This window comes from Hypoxylon fragiforme (genome assembly GCF_022984875.1).
Source record: "Hypoxylon fragiforme strain CBS 206.31 chromosome Unknown GGS25scaffold_2, whole genome shotgun sequence".
Lineage (NCBI taxonomy): Eukaryota > Fungi > Ascomycota > Sordariomycetes > Xylariales > Hypoxylaceae > Hypoxylon > Hypoxylon fragiforme.
The window spans coordinates 3,967,543-3,986,834 of NW_026054757.1; the positions used below are offsets into that span (position 1 = coordinate 3,967,543).

General features: G+C 47.1%; 3 protein-coding genes across 3 annotated transcripts; 1 reads left to right on the top strand and 2 right to left on the bottom strand.

Moving 5' to 3' along the window:
• The first annotated feature begins 7,377 nt into the window (after positions 1-7,377).
• Positions 7,378-9,933, top strand: GGS25DRAFT_149923 (uncharacterized protein). The gene is made up of 4 exons (XM_049256383.1): positions 7,378-7,457; positions 7,596-8,491; positions 8,545-8,698; positions 8,765-9,933. Exons 2-4 carry the CDS (start codon positions 7,971-7,973, stop codon positions 9,800-9,802), a joined length of 1,713 nt encoding a protein of 570 aa, XP_049120651.1. The 5' UTR covers positions 7,378-7,457; positions 7,596-7,970; the 3' UTR covers positions 9,803-9,933.
• Positions 9,934-12,366: 2,433 nt separating this feature from the next.
• GGS25DRAFT_150002 (PXA domain-containing protein) lies at positions 12,367-16,582 on the bottom strand. Its single transcript, XM_049256384.1, has 4 exons — positions 15,957-16,582; positions 15,059-15,875; positions 12,695-13,413; positions 12,367-12,446 (listed from the first exon to the last, which is right to left on the bottom strand). The coding sequence occupies exons 1-3, from the start codon at positions 16,486-16,488 to the stop codon at positions 12,741-12,743; spliced, it is 2,022 nt and encodes a 673-aa protein (XP_049120652.1). The 5' UTR covers positions 16,489-16,582; the 3' UTR covers positions 12,367-12,446; positions 12,695-12,740.
• Positions 16,583-17,080: 498 nt separating this feature from the next.
• GGS25DRAFT_150034 (zinc-finger of mitochondrial splicing suppressor 51-domain-containing protein) lies at positions 17,081-19,265 on the bottom strand. Its single transcript, XM_049256385.1, has 2 exons — positions 17,535-19,265; positions 17,081-17,475 (listed from the first exon to the last, which is right to left on the bottom strand). Exons 1-2 carry the CDS (start codon positions 19,052-19,054, stop codon positions 17,445-17,447), a joined length of 1,551 nt encoding a protein of 516 aa, XP_049120653.1. The 5' UTR covers positions 19,055-19,265; the 3' UTR covers positions 17,081-17,444.
• Positions 19,266-19,292: the final 27 nt, after the last annotated feature.

The following is a 19,292-nucleotide window of genomic DNA, read 5'->3' on the forward strand; positions in this document are numbered from 1 at the left end:
GTCTAGCGAGAGTGTTTACCGGTTATTGTTCTTGGCCTTGTTTTCCGTCGTTGCACCTTAACGACCGGAATATTTTGCAACCACTCACTGGCTCAGCATAGAAATTATCCACTCCCTAAAGTGGCCGAACGGCAAATTGGTACCTGCCTCCAACCTTTCACAGCGCTTCTCTAGCCGCCCAAAGTACATCTGACAGCCCCCTTCGTGGAGAAAGGTTCTCGATCGTCTGGAAAACTTTGAGAAGAGGGGGGGTCATTATGGGCCCAACTCCTATCCAACAAAGCCATCGTATCTCTTTTTTTTTCTTTTTGGGGGGGTTTTTTTTTTAATATTGTCGAAAATTTGGTTCATTATTCATCTACCTCATGGCCTACCCATGCGAGGCCATGCGAGACAACACTACCACCACACAACAGCACCACACAGTTCCGAATTGGGTAACTGGCCTGAACGACAAATAACACCATTGTTCTATTTCCTGTTACCATGTTTCCAATTTCGCAGGCAATTCAAAGCGACTGCGATGCTACCGTACACGTACACTCGCATTCGATGTTGTCACTGTAGCTTTCCTATCAAATGCCGGGCTGTCCGCTGCTTAACAGCCTCATTTTGAGCTTCTGGTAGCCTTGGCCTTAATATCCCTGTGGCCGTTTATGTGGCCGTTTATGTAGCCCGTTTCCCATCCCAAGGGGTCTCTCACTACCTTACATACATACATACATACATACATACCTACATAGTAGTTAGTACCTACCGCTACGAGGCAAGCGAACGACCGGGCTGCGAGCTTGTTGTCTCCAACAAAAATGTCGCACTTTTCTTCTTGATGATAGGTAATAATGCGGGACGATATGGCGTCAACCATGTGGTGTTTTTTTTTTTGACCTGATTCTCCATTGAAAATCTAAGATTACATCTAGTAATCTTTCTTTCAGCCCAGCCATGGGCCATGCTCGCCTTTCCCGGTTAGAAGAACCAATATCTCACGACGACGGATGTAGCGGTTCCAGATTTCGTAATATGTATGTACATATCTAGGTAGTGTAGGTAGATAGCTCAATGTCTATTGCCTATGTATGTCGACGCCAATGCCCATGTCATGCCATGCCATGCCATGCCATGCCTGTGCCTGCTAGTTCTACACTAGTTATGCCTTACCGCTTTTAAAATGTTGGACCTCGTGCCGCACCGCGCGTGCGTACCATGGTCGCCGGCTCCAAGGTTTGCGCACCTGGTTGCTGGTATCGTCCGAGAGAGAAGGGAGAAGAGAGAAGACAGAAGAAGAAGAAGAAAAAAATTATGGTTCGTCAACCAATGGCTGCTTTTACGACCCGAGTTATCGCGCGGCATGACGTTTGCTGCCTCGATCGCCGAGCAGCGCGCGCAGACAGGACCGTGCAGGATGCGTCTGTACTGTAGGTATTATGGCATGTATGTAGGTATTCTTCCTCTTAGGCTCCACAGCCGCGTTGTCGGCAGCTTACGGGCACATAAGCGGGCGGGCAGGGCAGGGCTGGCATGCTCATATGTAGATGGTCTCGAGTCTGGCTGGGATTATGTCCATGAAATCATCATCATCAATTCAACCATTACCATCAACAAAATGGAGGATCGGAGGATGGAAGTATGTATGTACACATGGTATGTAGGTAGGTAGGTAGGTACTAGTGTTAACCGACATCGAAGCTGCAGCGACCCATGAGGGGGGCATAATAATGAGCCTTGCATGAAACCGAGAGTGGGAAAGGAAATAAGATGAAATAATATAATACAATATAATATAGAAAAATCCAAAAAAAAAAAGGAGCTTCCTACAACAGGCGAAAGCGTACCTCGCAGCGAAGCTTTGTACAATACAATACAATACCAGGCTGTAACAGTAGCACAAATCTCGGCCTTATAGCTGGAGGTAACAAGTTACATACATGGGATACAACAATAGCATTGTTGAACCTATTTCTTACTTACATACCTCTAACCTAAGTAAATACCTATGCTTTTTCTTTTTTCGTCCGAAAGACTTGACACTAGGCTCGAAGGAGCTCCCTTGCTTTTCTAGGATTCAAAAAGCCTCTTTTCAGCAAGAATTCACTATTAATACTATGTATGTACATACATACATTAGGTAGGTAGGTATTATTAATGTATGTAGGTATGTATGTGTAGGTATGTATGTAGACATGGGATAGGATAGGATAGGATAAAGTCTGTCCAGGATGTAGATAAAACCAAGCTGACCAACTGGAAGAGAGCCCGGACCACGGAAAAGAGTACTGGATTCGCTTGGACCTCCTGACCATTTATGCCCAATCGCCCAACGGACCTCGGTGTAGGCCTCGCGTCGAGACCCGGAAATTATGTCCAATGGCGTCTCCGGCCCTTTCGTCTTTGCAACGTGCCCGTTGGCTGCTTTCTTCTTTTTTTTTTTTTTCTTTTTTTTTTTCTTTTTCTTCTTTCTTGATTTAGGATTGGGCCAACCCTTTTTGGGTCTATCATGTATGTATATACATATGTACCTACCTCTTTGCGTCTATCACGTTGGTGGGTTGGGAACGATGGATGTGTAATAGCTTGACGTTGAGCCGCCTGCTGAAGAACACCTTCAAATGTTCTTTCTGCTTTCTCTTACCTACATACGTACCTTAGGTTCCTACCTATGTAGATTAGTGCACACTTATGTAGCCGTCTCACCAACATTCGCTTGAGCGAGCCCTCACCGATGATGGAGGAGGATTTCTTAGGTAAAGGGGGTACATACATAGGTAGGTAGCTTAGTAGTCCCGAACGGTCAACGGGTTGGGGTCCTAAATGCTACACAAAGCTAGCTTGCCGCGACAGCTTGATCGAACAACCGTCATCGGCAGGTGTTACAAGGACCACGGCTAGACGAAATGTGCCTCTTAAGGCTGATGCCCTGTCGCATTGCTTAGCTATCTTGTCACGAGGTCATTACATATTACATACATACTTGGAAGAAACAATGCATACTGGACCTAGGTACATAGACATACATACATAGGCATATGTATCCAATATACACATGCTAGGTAGGCATGGCTCGGACTTGCGCATGCTATAGCGCTTTATGTATAGGTTAGGTATTGTAGGGCACATCTTGAACTTCAAACTCGAGGAAGGTAAGGTCACGGACACGGACACGGTGGCGTAGAGAGAGAGAGAGAGATCTCGACCCCTGTTGCATAACATCGATCTTTTACGGGCTACCGTGATCTTCAAATCTTTCACATGAGGTTAAGGCTTCCGCTCCCGGCATTAATGGTCTTCAACTAGGGTTTCGGATTGCACAAGTGTAAAAGTGCACTAAACAGTTCTAAACAGTTCTAAACCTGCACTTTTCAAATCAGTGTAGCACTTTTCGGGCCGGAAATATTCCGGACCCATATATTTAGGATTTGGGACCCATATTTAAGATATGAATTCAGTTAATTCCTGATAAATATCTTGGTTGAATATACCAAATTTGAGTTTTTGCTTTTTTGTAGCCGTAATATTATTTCAAGTTTAAGCCTCTTCGCGTGTTTTTAAGAGGCATATCGTGATAGTCACAAATTCGTAATATCGTAGCGACAGCAAGCTCGATATTATATTCCCTAAACATTATGGATTGAAGCTTAAGTGTAAGTTATTATGGTGATAGTAACGGTAGTACACTAGTGATGTTTTGGGAAAAGTGGGGAAAAGTGTAAAGTGTAAAGTGCTGTTTTAAACAGCACTTTACACTATTTAGCACTTTTCCGAAAAGTGCTACACTTTAGAAACCCTATCTTCAACCGATGAAATGTATGTAGCTTGGTGGAGCTATGTAGGATGGGAAGGGAGAGAGTGAGAGAGAGAGGAAGAGACCACAGAGCAGGGGAGCCAGAGCCAGGACCAGGAACGTTCGTCAAGTGTCAGAAAATAGTCGAGGAGGAAACTCACAGACCTTTGGGGGTCCTTCCCACCCCCGGTGCAATCGGCCTTTGAGCTTTGAGCTTTGGAGAGGGAGAAGGAGGAGGATGGGGATGGGGGAGACAGGGGAGAGAGAAACGACAGGGACCCCCGTATGCCGCTCATCTCAATTTGACCTGGTCAAAGTTGTCTCACAAACGGAGATAATGGCCATTACGCACCACCTTACCTGGTACCTACTTACCTATGATTGACAATTGTGGGAGTCGCAAGATGACCTCTCTCGGCTCGGCGGACACAACGAATCTCAATACCCCTCCTTTGTCATCATGTGGTCCGATTATGGCCGAATTGGTAAATCCAGACGAGCTACAGTTAGGTACCTTGTCGGACTTCTCACTGATGGATGATGACACTCCTTTTCCAAGGGCCACACTAATATTGTGTATGTACATACTAGGTATTGTACACATGTGCATACGTACATACATATGTAATAGAAGGTGAGTGGTAGTTAGTTAAGTGGTAAGGTAGACGAGTCGCAACGAAGGAAGTAACCAAACACCAAAGGTGAGCTCTACCTAACCGAACCGAACCGAACCGAACTGAACCGAACTGAACTGGTAATAGTATAGTATTACGATAGGTTTATGTAGTCTAACCTACATGTGTAATACGAGTGGGAGTCTCTTTTCAAATCGAGGTCGAACTTGAAAGATGACTGGATAAGCTACATATGTAGCTATGTAGATAGACCAGAACTTGCCCATTTGTAGATAATGTGTATGTAGGCCTAGGTAGGTATGTATGTATTAATGAGCAATGAGGGGCTCACCATATTACATAGCTACCTAGGCTAACCCACCTACATAGCACCTAGTTACCTACTTACCTACATACTAGGTATAGTGAGTACCAGGTATAGCAGCTAAGATGGTTAGAAAGAGAGAACAAGAGATCTGGCTCGCTAGCGACTGTCAAATAAAATCGTAGGAGTCTATTATGACGATCCGTAGTGGACGGAAACCGGTGGCAGATAGTGGCCCCTTGGCCCCATGTTTGCCCTATGAAAAGGCGATACGGTCCGTTTGGGACATGGGGGGGAAGTGGATCATGGACAAGCCATGGTAAGTTACCCTGTTGAGACCCTGTTACTTCAACTTTTACTTGTATTGTATTGTTTTGTATTGTACATATAATATTACTACCTAGTACATATTACCTAGTGTGTAGTTACATACAAACATCATGTCTGTGTGTAGGACCTGTAGGTACGATACTTAGTAATACCTACACGCCTACACATGTCACATACTACAGAGTATCTTACCAGGTAGTGTACTTACATGGAGCCATCCATAGATTCCATACCCTACCTAGTAACCTACCTACCCAGGTAACCAGCCAGAGCCCGTCAACCAAGTTCCGCTAATAAAATAAGACCTAAAAAAGGATACATAAAAATAATATAGGCAGTGGAGAAAGAAAGAAGAAAAAAAAAAGTGAAGCCAAAGCCAAGCTTCGTATGAAATACCTCATTGAACGATTTTCTCTTTCTCCGATTCAAGTTGAAAGAGGCACAGCAATGTCAGCGACTCGTTGATTTCCCAAGACCCTCCGTCGAAACCACCACCACTACTACCACTACTACTGAAGCCTGCAATCCTTCCCGTCGAGTTACCTCTGTTGGTGTCGCGACGGCTACCATGGTTTGGTCCTTAAGATTGCCAACCCGGTTTTTTAGTTGAACCGTCAAACCATTCATCTCAACTATCGTGAGCCTAAATATATCTAAGTACGTTTGGCCTGTGACAAGGGGTTGACGCTCTATTCGCTACCATTGTTCCCCATCTTTTTCTTTGGTTATTGTATTAATATTAATGTTAATATCGAAGGAGAGAATAAGAAAAAAAAAGGATATGTAGCGAATCGTGTCGTATCGTATCGTATGTATCGTACTTATTGTATTGTACATACATACATACATACATAGTACCTACCTACATACATGACTACCTACATATAGTTTAGATAAACTACTTACATGATGGGACTAGCAAAAGCTGACAAGAGGTAAGGAGAACAACGTCCCTTGGTCCAACTGCATGTGGGGTTTGTTCAGGGCTCATAATACCTAATAAGAAACAGGGCAGGATTTGCTATCGTCTCTTGTATTCATACCTAGTATTAATTCATCGCTTCTTTTTTCATTTTGATGATCCCCAAGGCCCCTAGTTCCGCCTCGGGAGCATCCAGTACCCGCACTTTAGTCAGATTCGGTTGACCTGACCAGTCCAGATCGGCTGGCCCCTCGTTCGCTCTCTTCGCGCGTCAACGCCAAAAGGGAACTTCCTTCGACGAGCACTTACAACTCAGGTTACCGCGTTAGTCAGAGCCAGAGACCTAATGGCCCATGGCAAACTGCCACTCTCCCATTCTCCCACTCTGCCACTCGAACGAGAGCATGAGAAGGACTGGCTGCCGAGACGCCCAGTCTAGTCCGAATCAAAGCCACAATATTTCGTGTTCTGAAATGATCAGAATCCAGTCGTTGCTATCACTGCTACTACTACTGCTACCGTTAGGTACTGCTGCTATGTCATTGTTGATGAAGATGTCTAATCTTCTCTGGTTCTCTCGCATTTCATTCGGCTTGTCTCATAAGACCGCTACGCTACCTTGCCCTCTTGCGTGTGTACGGCTTGCCGAGTGCCCGGGGGTGGCGCTTTCAGTTGCTTTTTGCGGCCCTTGCCAATCCCGTCTGATAGCATGGCTGTGTACTAGGTATTCTAGGATATAACTCTCCAGTTTGTGGTTTCTCTGACAAGTTAAAAAAGCACCGTAGCATCGTGGTCTCTCCACACACCTTGTGAAGATTCAACCCCGGCTAGCCAGCCCTCTTTTAGACGCACATCCACGGGCCTAACTACATTAATTCCTCTCTGTATTGTACCTCTGAGTAGGGACCCTCGTCCTGTCAGACCTGTCATACCACATCTTATCCCTTGAAGGTTACCACACACACCCCCCCCTTCTACATATGTATCTCTCATTATTCAGGGCCCCCGGACTCGAAGGACACCCACACATCCCTGCTACATGGTGCATATAGACTTACATATGTATCTATGTACGGTTTCCTCCACATGTTCTGTGTCTAGCATCTAGCCCTACCTTTTTGTCGTGCGTCTTGATATTCATATCTCAAAAGCCTAGCCATGACACTGCATTGCGGCGTCCTCTGTTAAGGAAATAAGACCCTCAATCGACGGCCAAGTTGGTCAAAACCAGCTCATTAGTCCAAGTTGCTTCTGTTTGCTACGCCGTCCACCCTACCACGTAAACTTGTCTGCCCTTCGGTCGTTTCCATTTACACCAGCAACAGCACAGGCCATTCTATCCCACTACTCCTCGATGTACACTGCTAAAGAAGGAAAGAAACAACGAAGGGAAAAGGAAACTAGAGAAAACTAGAACAACTCCAAAGGAGTGACATCGTTGTCTGACGGTGTAAAGAGTTGGGACCAGTTTATTACTAACCAACGGTAGGCTTCTGGGTATACTTGTTGATTGGTTCCTTTATGAAAAGGTTGGCCGTCTGTTGTTGCGCATAGGATACAACGACACCAGACAGCAAGCTATCTAAAATCCAGACTTACGCCTCCTTTCACATTCTCTTCTAGGGGAACTTCCAGGACGACCATCTACCAGACCACCAACTTTTTCTGCAGCTCCCAACTGCACACGAAGATAGTGGGCTATAGAATCAACGGGCTACGGCACACCTCTCCCTTTGAACTAATTGGTTGACTGAACCTGAATATGCATGCCGTCTTGCACCCGTAAAACCCGAGCTGCCAGAAGAACCGTCCCGGCAGATCTCCACAGTCACCAGCGCCAATCCCATCACTCTAACAAACTTCTGCTGCGGCTCATTACAAACCTACATAACGGAAGCAATAGGAAACCCCTCCATATCGTGACCAACGGTCAATGCGGGCTACAGCCTACAGATCCTACCAACTATCTAGCATAGGCGGCTCGACTGGACGGTAGCCATGCATAATACAATGATCGGTTCAACTGGAATAGACCAGGATAACCATATGGCTCATGATAACTCATATTCGAACGAACAATGGGTTGACATGAGCGCCTATACTCATTTGGCGATGACAAGCTATGGCGGTGATTACTACATCCCACCAGTGACTCATGGATTACCCTCCGAGTCCATCGGCATGGCTCCACCACCTGTTCCGCATCCAATGCACAGCCAGCCGCATAATAACTTTGCAAACCATCTTCCACATCCTTTGATAATACCAACGCAGCAGCCTTCTCAGGTTCCATGGCCCAGTCTCCGGACTAATCCCTCCCAGAGCTATTCAGCTCCTCCTGTACCGATCCCCCCAGCATCGGCTCCCATGAGGCAGCCACCGAAGCTACCCACGATTAACACGTCTCAACCCAGGAAGACCTTGACGGACGAGGATCGTCGGAATATGTGCCTGTTCCATGAGGATAACCCCCATGCTAAGCAGACAGAGATTGGCCAAAAGTTTGGCGTTGAGCGAAGGTAAAGTCGACAGGCGCCGAGACGAACCTCGATTGCTAACCATGCCGCAATAGCACGGTATCTAAGGTATTGCGAAGGAAGGAATTATATCTCAATCTGGACAGCCAAGGTGGATCTCCGGTGAAGAAGACCAAGGGAAAGTCTCCGCCGGACATTGAACGAGCTCTGGCGAACTGGGTAAGGGGTCAACAGAAGAAGGGTGTCGTGGTTAGTGATTCCCAGATGGAGGAGAAGGCGAGAGTATTCTGCACTGGCTCAGATAGCCCTCTCAAGACCATCACAGCTTCCTGGATCGAGAAATTCAAACAGAAACACAATATTGGACCTGGAAAACTGATCCGGAGAGCATCGGAAACCGCGATCCCGGACAACGCCCGACTGGACACAGGTTCGCCGTTAATATCCACGCAGACACCAGGAGGAATTTCACCAGCTTCACCTTCCAACCAGGCACAGTCTCCGCAGGCTCCTTCGATGACCGAGAAATCCGAGGGGAAAGACTCCATCTCGTCTAGCTTCATGGACTTCGAGACCAACGGATACCGCCATCCTCATTCACAGAGTTCCACCTCACTCTCCAGCGCCGTCACAGATCCACCGAGCTCGACATTCTCAGCAGGTGCTTTCAGTCCAGCCTCACAGTTCAACTTCTCCCCGGATCCAAACTCGGGAATGTTCGGTGACCGGAATCAGATCCATCCAGGAAATGCCAATTTTCAACGCCCTCGGAGTCAGACAGTGCCAGACCTAGGACCCCTCGACTACATCAACCAATCTCAGTCCAGCGAACCACTAACACCCAAGTACAGCCAGACTGGAACGGCGCCCTCCTCAGCTCTCGAGTCGCCCACCCACGAGATGCCAGCTCCGTCTTTCGGGGGGCTGGACTCGGCCATCTCTCCCACGCCGCTGCACCATGTGAGCAGCAACGGCAGTCTAGCCGGGCGATCTACCTGTTCAGGAGCAGCCATCTCCGGGACGCCGATGGTTTCATCGCCGAGTTCCCCGACGCAGGAGGACGCAAGGCGAGCAGCAGACACGCTGCTCAGCTTTCTGCAGCACTTCAAGTCCACGGGCCTGGTCGACCACAACGAGTTCTTGACTATCCAGAACCTGACTGAGAAGCTAAGGTTACAGCCACCACCACTACCGCTGCTGCCGCCTCCACAGCAGCAGCAGCAGCTACATGGGGGTCCCCAGGCTAACTCAGCTACTCAGGGCCTCGGCGGGTTATCGCGGATACCGGAAGGCGACACCGAGATGACGGCTCCCCCACACCTAGTCAAGCTCGAAGCGACGATGACTGTATAGCAACCACACCTACCTACCTACGAGAAGCAGTATTATTTTGTAAAGAAGGAAGGAAAGCCAGCTTGTATTTCCTTTAGGTAACTATGGCTTGAGCTTCTTTCTCTACCTACAGCCAACCTGACCGGAATCCCCTTTGGCCTACCGCCGCGATGTACCCAACCAACCCCTCTCGTTACCAGAACCGATCATTTCGGAGCCTGTCGATAATATTTCGAGAGACGAGACATGAGGGCTTCTTTGTAGATGACTGGGAGAGTACTACCTATCTGTCTGGTTTCCCTGCTCGTCGGACTCCTACGTTCGACACCGTTGGATTTTTTGGGTGCCATAGGTAATTACGGATATTCGACGCCACGAATACAAGGGGCCTGACTGTCTTGCCTGGTGAGAGGGGCTTGCTTGATTGAGAACCGGTGAAGGAGCAAGGTGAAGGGAGAGGGGCGTGGAGGAGGAAGCAAAAAGAGAAGAAAAGGAAAATTATACCAACAAACATCAACACTAACAACAAACACATCGAGGCGTAATCAACTTCTATATATACACTATATTCTCACGAAGCATCATTCATCATTTATACATTACATTACATACCATATATACATTATATACCCCCACCCGACGAACAGCGACGACGACGACGCCCCAACGCGTGCGTATAAGCAAAATTATACCCCGGAGAAAGGGAGAGAAAAAATAACCCACCACAACAACAGCAGCAAGAGCAACAGCAGAAATCGAGCAATCGAATCAACGCGAAAGAAAGGATATTTTTTGTTCGGCGCTTTTATAATCAACCACCTCGTATAACTACCCACTGTGTCTTTTCATTCTTCTATACTTTTATTTATACCAAATGTGTTCTGGCAAAAGAAAAAAACTCCCCCCCCCCCCCCAATACCAACTCTGAAATCTGGCTCTGGCAACAGCACGAAAAGACTTTGTCCCGCTCACGCGAAATATTATCCATCTCCATCACGCTTGCAACTTTTATCATCAACGAACATCGACCGAGAGGAAAAACGAAAAAGAAATCAAGAAAAAAAAAAAAAAGAAAACCAGGAGGGGAGGAAAGCAACACCATCGTCACGACCAACCAACCATTTCGTCTATTCTACTTCTTCTGATATCTTCTCTTCGTAGCCTTTTTTCCCCTTTCAAAGAAAAAAAAGGGGGGGGGGGGGGCGGGGATAACTCAGCGTATATATATATATATACATATAGGTACCTAGGCAGGCAGATATTACATATATATAGCGATCCCTTTCTTCTCTCTCTCTCCGCTCTGGCTCCTTCGTTACTTGTGTTTCCAGCCAGCAACACGGAGCAGAGGAAGGAAAAGACTACAACAACAACTTCAACTACAGAAACAGGAGCAGCACACACACACACACACACACACACACATTCGTTAAGAAAGAAGCCCGGTAGGGTACTTAAGGGGAGACAGCACCAAACCACCAACCAAACCACCAGAGCTTGTTGTCGCCCACAGAAAGACAAAGGGGGAAGGGGAAGGGGGGATATCCATATGGATGTAGGTACGGATGGTTGGGAACGGACGGGGCGTGAAATGGTGTTCGGTGATAACCGGTGTTTTCAACATATCATATCTATCGCGCGTTTCTTTTTCTTCTTTATCTATACATATTTTTCTTCTTCAAAGCAAAGCAGCACTATCAGGGCGTTTATTCATCTTGGTGTTTTTTTTTCTAGGGACCCTTTTGTAAAAAAAAGGGGTAGGGGATAGGGGGGGAAACCACCTACTTAGTAGAGGTGCTGTACCTAGGTATGTATGTATGTATGTATGTACTTCACATCAACTAATTGACTTGCACAACCTATTATTTTGTCTCTGTTTCGTTGCTTATCCGTAGGTACCTTACCTAGGGTATGTGGTAGTAGCCAATATACGTTCTCCCACGAGAGAAGGGGGGGATCTGTCTACCTACGCACGTAATAGTATAACAGATTTCGCCGTGTACACGAATATCTAACTACCTAGCATGAGAGATTCAGGGGTCAAACCAACCTACCTACATACTAGGTTGTCTACTAGGCAGGCAACAATAAATCACCACTATTATCGTAACAACCCAGGAAACAAAACACAACGTCGCAGTGCAGAAGAGAGAGAGAGAGACGGCCAGGTTACGCTACGCTTCTATATTTTCCTCTCTGTTGCTCTTTTCTTTTTTTCTTTTATTAAAAAGAAGAAAAGAAAAAACGAGGGTAGGGATTTTTAGGAAACCCGAGCAATCCCAAACAGAGACCGATATTTATTTTTGGCCTTGTACTTCGTAGTGGTAGCAGTAGTAACAATAGTAATAACAATCATTATTACCTGTTATGTAGCATTCACCACCGAAGCAGAAGCCCTTTCTCCAAAAACATGAGCAGCAACAAAAAGACAAAACATCAAACAGAACATAGACGAACATCTATCCATAGTATCTAACCCCTAACCCCTAACCTCGACCCTACCTATCTACCACCCTACCTGCTACCCGACCTACCTATGTAGGTACAAGTAGGTACAATACAGTACATACCTGGTAGGTACCTAGGCAGGTAATGCCGAGAGATCGAACAGAAAGTCTAGGCGACTCTCCATCCTCCATCCTACTTTGCCGGAATTTCTCCTCCCCTGGGCCCCGTCGTTAGTTTCATTTGCTTGCTTGCTAATTAGTGTTGGAAAGGATATTAAAAAGGATATTAGAAAGCAATAAGAAAAGAAAGGTACCCAAGTAGCTAGGTAGGTTACATTGCATGAAAGAGAACAATCCCCGATCTGGAAAGGGCGAATGCATAACAAGTTGAAACTCCTCGTGAAAGTTCATTGTCAATCCGTTCTAACAGGAGTATAATTTATGTAGGTTGGGTATCAATCATTACATTACTTATTTCGTTTACGAGAACCGATGGACTGGCCCTTCGTTAGTTAGTTTAGTCGCTCTTCCCATAATTCAGTAATCCCCTTCTCGGCTAGTTCGGGCATGAGGCGCACGAGAATGAGCTCCAGGATCCCATACACCAGATGCTTGTTGCAATAGGCATCTGAGAAGACATCAAGAATGTCTGTATCTATCTCTGATATGATTCGGCTCTCATCTTCGTCATCGGCCTCGTCACACATGTCAGCCTGAAGATCGCCACCGACCTCGGTCGGCTGCACACCGGTTTCCCCAAATTGCCGCTTTGAACCTTCTGGGGTCAACGTTGCATGACTGTCTCTAACAGATTTGCCGTCCTCGGTAAGCCGCACGCGTGCAACTTCCTCTCCAGTGCTATTGGTATTATGTGCGGCGTTATTACTGCTGCCCTTGGACGGTCCGGACCGCGAACTCGGACCCTTTGGAGCATTGGTCGATCTGGTGGACCAAGGCCAGGTACTGCTACTATAATAAAGCCTGCCCACCCTCTTCGGAACAAGCGCCAAAAGCGCGTTAGCGCACCTGCGACGCAGGGCGGCCAGCTGCTCATCGGATGAAGGAGGAATCAGGCTGGATGCGCCTGGGGCGTTATTGGGGAAGACGGCGCCGCGCACAACTCGAAGGAGCGGGGGAAGACGGGTAGGATCGAGAACATAGGCGTGAATATGGTGTGAGAGAAGTCTGTGCGAGATCAGTACAGTGCAAATCTTGTAATGGAGAACATTAATAGAAGCTTCTAAGGAAATATGTTGTAGGGAGCGTGGGCCGTGGGGGGGATTAGTGGTACAGGTGCTACCGCATACGGGATAGTTCGAGGGGAACGAGGGAATAGGTAGAATATGATGTTGCATCGACTGGTAAGATGCTGAATTCTAAACAGTCAAGTTTCCTGGGGCAGACCAATCTGGACTACATCGTACTGTACGCTGTAGAAATGTCCTGTAACCTGTAACCATGGCTTCATGGGATAGGGCATCAATGACGAAATGTAACCAGGCTTTGATATTGATTGATAATGCAAAGTCAGTCAACTATGCATGATAGTATTGAATAAACAAAAAAGCGATATGAGGCTACAAGGGGCCAAACAGCTCTGCCTGGAGAAGAGAAGGTCGTACAAGGGAGCTAAAGGCTGCATGAGCCTTGGAGCTACACTTGGGCCTTTCCGATCGGGGAAGAAATGCGACGATGATAGTCTTTTTGGCGCGAATATGCGAACCGATACCATACCCAACAGCCACAGCATCTTTCTCGGAAAGGTTTCAAAGCACCCCTGCCTAAGCTGCGCAAGCTAATGCCACCCTTCGACGATCAGGTTTGACAGTATCCAAAAGTTGATTTCCTGCCGTCGTCCCGTCCCGTCGAATCGAATTTGGATATAAAGTGTTATAGTGGATAGTAATATATTACCTACTACTAGGTAGGCACTAAAGTGAGAACACTAGGTAATATCGGGGTACCTTGGGAAGAGAGCTAACTATTATCGTAGGTACCTAGCCTGCTAGACCTCACATGCAACTTTCAAAGAGATCTAGCTAAACTTCCTGCACGCCGGAGGTATTGTCCGTGCGCGCGGGAACGGTACATGGCTAGCAGTGGTGGGGCCTACTATAAGCTGTACCAGACATGCCAGAGTCCAGACATGTACATACACATGTATGTACTATGTAATATGTATGTATGAAGGGAGTGGATGGGAAAGGGATGAAAGGGAAACGACTTCGTGGCGTGGTACAGGGGTCAAACAAACTGACTGAGAGCCTGAGAGGGATCCTTGATCGAGGGCAAGGAATCCCTGCAAGTTCTAAAGTTGGGCGCGTAAATAAGGCTCGCGGATGGCTAGGAAGGCCTGCCACACTCAGCCCCGCGCCGTTTATCGTGCAATCGGATCAAGGATATTCAGCTTTAACCGGTCATTGGTCGTCGACGAAGAGAGCCCTGAGATGAGGGTTTTATTCGTTGATTTCATCGCGAACTCGGACTTGGGGGACTGTTTGTTTATCCGGTTGCGAAATCAATCATGAAGGTATTTGCCATGTTGCAATATACTAATACCCCCCTCCCCCTTTTCTTTGGAATATAGGGTGGCCTAGCCTGGGCTTAGTATGTATCTGCATCTCCTTTGGTAGATTTGCCAAGTCGATATCCGAACGTTCATGGAAATTAATCCTGTGACTAAGAGGAAATGTCCGTCATGCACACTTGCGAGACAGGTCGTTCTTGGAAGATGAGTGGACAAAGCTTGGATCCAGTGACCTGAAGCGCATGCGAGGTGACGAGATAAGTGCTTCCGGGGTGGATGAAGAAAGGAAATTGATTCGCCTACCTATCGATCATCCCATTAAACCCTGCGAGCTGCCCAGGGCCTCTGACTGCTCCCCATTGAACCATGGATAAGGCTCCGCTCATCCATGGCATGCGAGTGTCTATTTCGAGCAGGTTCCCAACGCAAGACCAGAATTTGAAGTTGGCGATGGGGACTTTGACTGGCTGTGTGTAAGCCTCGGGAGTTGGTGGAGGGTGGTAGGACTCTTTCCGATTACCATGAGAGGCTTGGTCTACTTGGCGGATAAGAGTAGGGTTAGACCTTGGAGGAAGTGTTCGAGAGAGCATAATTGTGCTGATGATGAATCGTATCGAGTTTACAATAATGAAACCCCACTGGATCAGAGACCAGAATGCCTGCTGGACGTACAAGCCCTTTTTGCTCTTAGACGGGGAACTGATGCCGTAGCCCGCCTTTAGATTAATGGCCGGGCTGGTATTTCGAAGCCTAGAAGCTTCAACTGTGCCTCTCGTATGCGCTACTCTTGCCAGAATGATGAGACCTTCCCAGATGAGCCATGGCTCCGAAACTTTATTGGCAATTAGATTGCCAATAACGAGTTCTGAGAATAGCTGTCCCACCAGCGCCGTCAGGCATTCATTCTCGAGATCTTCCGTCGGAAGTAGCACGGCCAGGACTCCCCGAACTAGGAGTTGACGGTATGTACTTTCATTGTCTGCCTGAGCTTGGATGATGCTGCTATCCTCCGACTTGGGTACTGGGGACAGGGCTGGTAGTGGCCAGAGCGAATGGTAGATCTCACGTGGATTGGCCTCTACTGGTGGACGAGCTACTGAATTCTTTGCGGTCCGATAAGCTGTATCGTGTTATTAGCAACGTGGTAGTGACACTAGATTCTAGACCCAATTCGTTCGAAGAGTGAGACATGGTAGCTGACCTCGGATGTGAGCATTTAGCAGTTCTGGTAGCTCATCGAACAACAAACTCTCGAGGTCTACCTTCCGTAACCTTTGTTCCAATGCGCGGGTACAATGGGCAATGATTTGCACAATCTCAGCAACAAACGTCTCATCTGGCGTGATTTTGGTGTACCAGTTCTGTACAAATTCCTTTATGATAATGGCTATGAGGGCGTACAACTGAAGGTCCACATCATTGCGGCTAGTAAGAGGTGGAAGTAAGTCCTGAATGGGTGCAGGTGTGCTCCTCCCCCTATCAGCCAAATGTTGGGCGCAAAGGACCCGACGTATCAAGGCAGCGGTGGCCTTGTCGGACAAGAAGTCGGAGGATATAGGACGCGTGGGTCGACGAGGCGCCGAAGGAGGTGGAGTCACACGAGGCGAATTAGAAGGTTTGCTGCCAGTGGAAGAGGTGACGGACTCGGGATTGGTGCTTGATGTTGCTGGTGCCTTTAGGCTGGTTGTCGGACCACCTTTTGGCGGCATGGGTCCTGGCGATGCGGTCGCCATTTGCCCGGCCGAAGGAGAATGTGGTTTTTTTTTTTTTTTTTTTACCGAATTGTCATCGTGGCAGTCAGTTAAACCTAGTAGTATTGGAGGGGGACGAGGAGGAAGAAGAGTCTTGTCTGTCGGCGGTTAATAGCGTGTATGGAGCTATGTAGGATGGTATACTGTACTAGACTGCTATGTAAATAGTATGTACTATGTAGAAAGAAGGGGTGCGCCGTCAAGTTGAAAGTGGATTTATTATGTGGATTGATTTCTTTGGTTATGCCGCTAACTGGCTAGACGTCGTCGTTTGCTGCTGCTTCAAGAACGATTATTTGCGGTTCCTTTTTTTAATTCAATTATTACTAACATTAATGAACCTTCCAGGTTACTATGTATATTTTAAAGGGTCCGCCGCAAACCTGCGTCGCATGTCAACTGCCCGCAGCCCGTGCCACCTGGAATGACGTTGCCTCAAATCGCAGCGGAACGCCCCGATAACCCGCAGCACCACGCATATCGTCATAATGCTAACCGAGAAAGCACAGGCTTTTATTAGCGTACCACCGATCAGCTACACATGTATTGTACATATTATTGTACATACATCTATGGATACATTATGTAGGTAGTAGTATGACTTCAATGTTGTAGAACGTTCGTTGAGCCTCATCAATGATACATACTACATACTATACATATGCAGAATTACACATATATTTGTTAGTAAGGCTAGTTGCTACGCATATATATCAAGTTCGAAGTTGTGGATTTGCATCACTTCAGTTCTATTTTTATACAGCAAAATACATGTAATATAGACTTGAAGCGGATCGCGATATTTATTCTTATAAAGTGACACAACTTTGTACATGATCGAGCCATAAGAATTCCATATTCACCTTCGGCTGCTGAGGCTTCTAAGATAGGTATACCATCTGGTAGTATGCACAAGTTGACCGGATAAGATTTATATCTTATTCAGTGTCCTTCTTCGTTGCTTCGTATCTGTAATGGTGGTTAGAATTATGAAGCTCGAGTCCTTATTCAATTGTGAAAGCACATACCTCTTTCCTCGGAAGGCCCACACCCCCCAGTTACCACAACTGATATCTTGCGGATCTAGGTCATTCAAGTCCCATCGCAAACTTCTAAAGGTGTTTTCACCAGGCTCCATGAGCATGTCAAACTCCCCACGGCAGGTTTTCCTCACCCATTCGATATCTCTATCCATGTCGTACTGTGTATAGCCCGTCACTATGATCGGTGCCTTTGTCTCGAGCAATAGAGGTACCGTTTCTGTCCACTCGTGAGAGCTGGCTGGGTGACCTAAGCCTGGATGGAACATGACAAAACAGTCAAAATAGGGGTCGTATGGGTAGAACTGGCCGGTTTTGTGGAGCGTATGATAATAGTCCACGATGGTACTGATCTTCATCGTTGGCCACACTCGGTCCTCTACGATGGCACCAAACGGATTAGAGGGCGTTCGAGGTGGCAACGGGAATTCATCATCTCGATTTGCCATGCTTTCAGGTCCAATAAAAATGAGATGAAATTTCCCCCGGGGGAACAAGTGAGCTAACTGGACCCAGACATTCCGGGGGAGAGATGATTCAGCACGAGCACCTAATATGAATATTCTCACTGGGGGGGCTTCGGGGCGCAGGCCTTTGATTTCTATCCCTCCACCAGTCATGGGTGGATGTAAAGTATATCGTAAGGCGCTTAGGCTCTTCAAGCCTTCGGGCGTGAGTCTGCCACCTTTCCTGATATTGTAAGGACTGAGCTCATGAATGATGCTTCCTATAGTTATTGGGTAGGTTAAGAGTCTTGTGACTTGTCTCATACTTCGGTCGTCGTTGATGGCCTCGAACTGCCTTGTGTAGAGGAACGTGTCCCAGTTGATCATATTGACAGCAGCTTCTTCTATTTGTGGTCCTGCATACTCGAACTCGGGGAAAAACCTCCCGGAGCGAAGATCGTGGTCGTCTTCATTGATCTGTCGTAGCGTATCGCAAATCTTCAGATGAGCCTCATAGTCTTCTCCCCAGTGTTGCTCGCTACAATAAACGGGGACTCCACAGTCCGGGCACTCAAATTTAACGTGAGCCGGTGCCTGCGTCCCGGAACTTACGGGGGCTTTAGTATCATTCGGGATTCGCGTGGTCTGATGATCTGGATGCGGGCAACATCCATGTTGCCTTATGAAAGCAGCACGGCGCCGCATATCAGGAATTGGCGAACTGGAGAACGGATGGAATAGGTCATTAGGGCGCAGAATGGGTGGCTTCGATGGGCTTTCAGATGCTGAGGCCGATCCTAATACAACCGAACTATCTTCAGCCGGTTTAGACTGTTGCCCAAATAGGGATATGGACCTAGAGAGACCAGTCCTGGGCTGGCATGCAAGACCGGGTTGCTTTGAATGTATACTCGAGGTAGGAGGGCCATTTTTGCGCAACGTACGAGGAGGGGCGGCTTTGGAAAATGACCTCGTAATGGGTGGCCGAGACGAATTAACGGTAGAGAGTCTTGCGCATGCTCGGCAAGTATGTGATGCCGTGAGTCGTATTGAGGGCTCCATCGTTAAGAGCAAGCGATCAACAAATCATCCGATGGTGGTAATAAACTTGCGACTTGCGACTTGCGACTAAGTAAGCTCAACAATAAATTTGGAGCTACATGTCTATGTCGGCGTTTATGTTCATGTGGGCCCGTGTGTCTGTACCTATGTATTAATAGTATGTAACCTGGTACCTTAATACTTGAGCAACTTGAACCAATCCAAATTCAACTGGTCAAATTGAAATTGAGTTTGGAAT

Excerpts from the sequence above, each read along its gene's own strand:
- GGS25DRAFT_149923 (XM_049256383.1), top strand. The coding sequence starts at position 7,971 with ATGCATAATACAATGATCGGTTCAACTGGAATAGACCAGGATAACCAT. Across the intron at positions 8,492-8,544 it reads AAGTTTGGCGTTGAGCGAAG|CACGGTATCTAAGGTATTGC; the intron begins GTAAAGTCGACA and ends ATGCCGCAATAG. Across the intron at positions 8,699-8,764 it reads AACAGAAGAAGGGTGTCGTG|ACCATCACAGCTTCCTGGAT; the intron begins GTTAGTGATTCC and ends AGCCCTCTCAAG.
- GGS25DRAFT_150002 (XM_049256384.1), bottom strand. The coding sequence starts at position 16,488 with ATGGCGACCGCATCGCCAGGACCCATGCCGCCAAAAGGTGGTCCGACA. Across the intron at positions 15,876-15,956 it reads GCTAAATGCTCACATCCGAG|CTTATCGGACCGCAAAGAAT; the intron begins GTCAGCTACCAT and ends AACACGATACAG. Across the intron at positions 13,414-15,058 it reads TTTAATGGGATGATCGATAG|ACTTCTCTCACACCATATTC; the intron begins GTAGGCGAATCA and ends GATCTCGCACAG.
- GGS25DRAFT_150034 (XM_049256385.1), bottom strand. The coding sequence starts at position 19,054 with ATGGAGCCCTCAATACGACTCACGGCATCACATACTTGCCGAGCATGC. Across the intron at positions 17,476-17,534 it reads TGGGCCTTCCGAGGAAAGAG|ATACGAAGCAACGAAGAAGG; the intron begins GTATGTGCTTTC and ends CCACCATTACAG.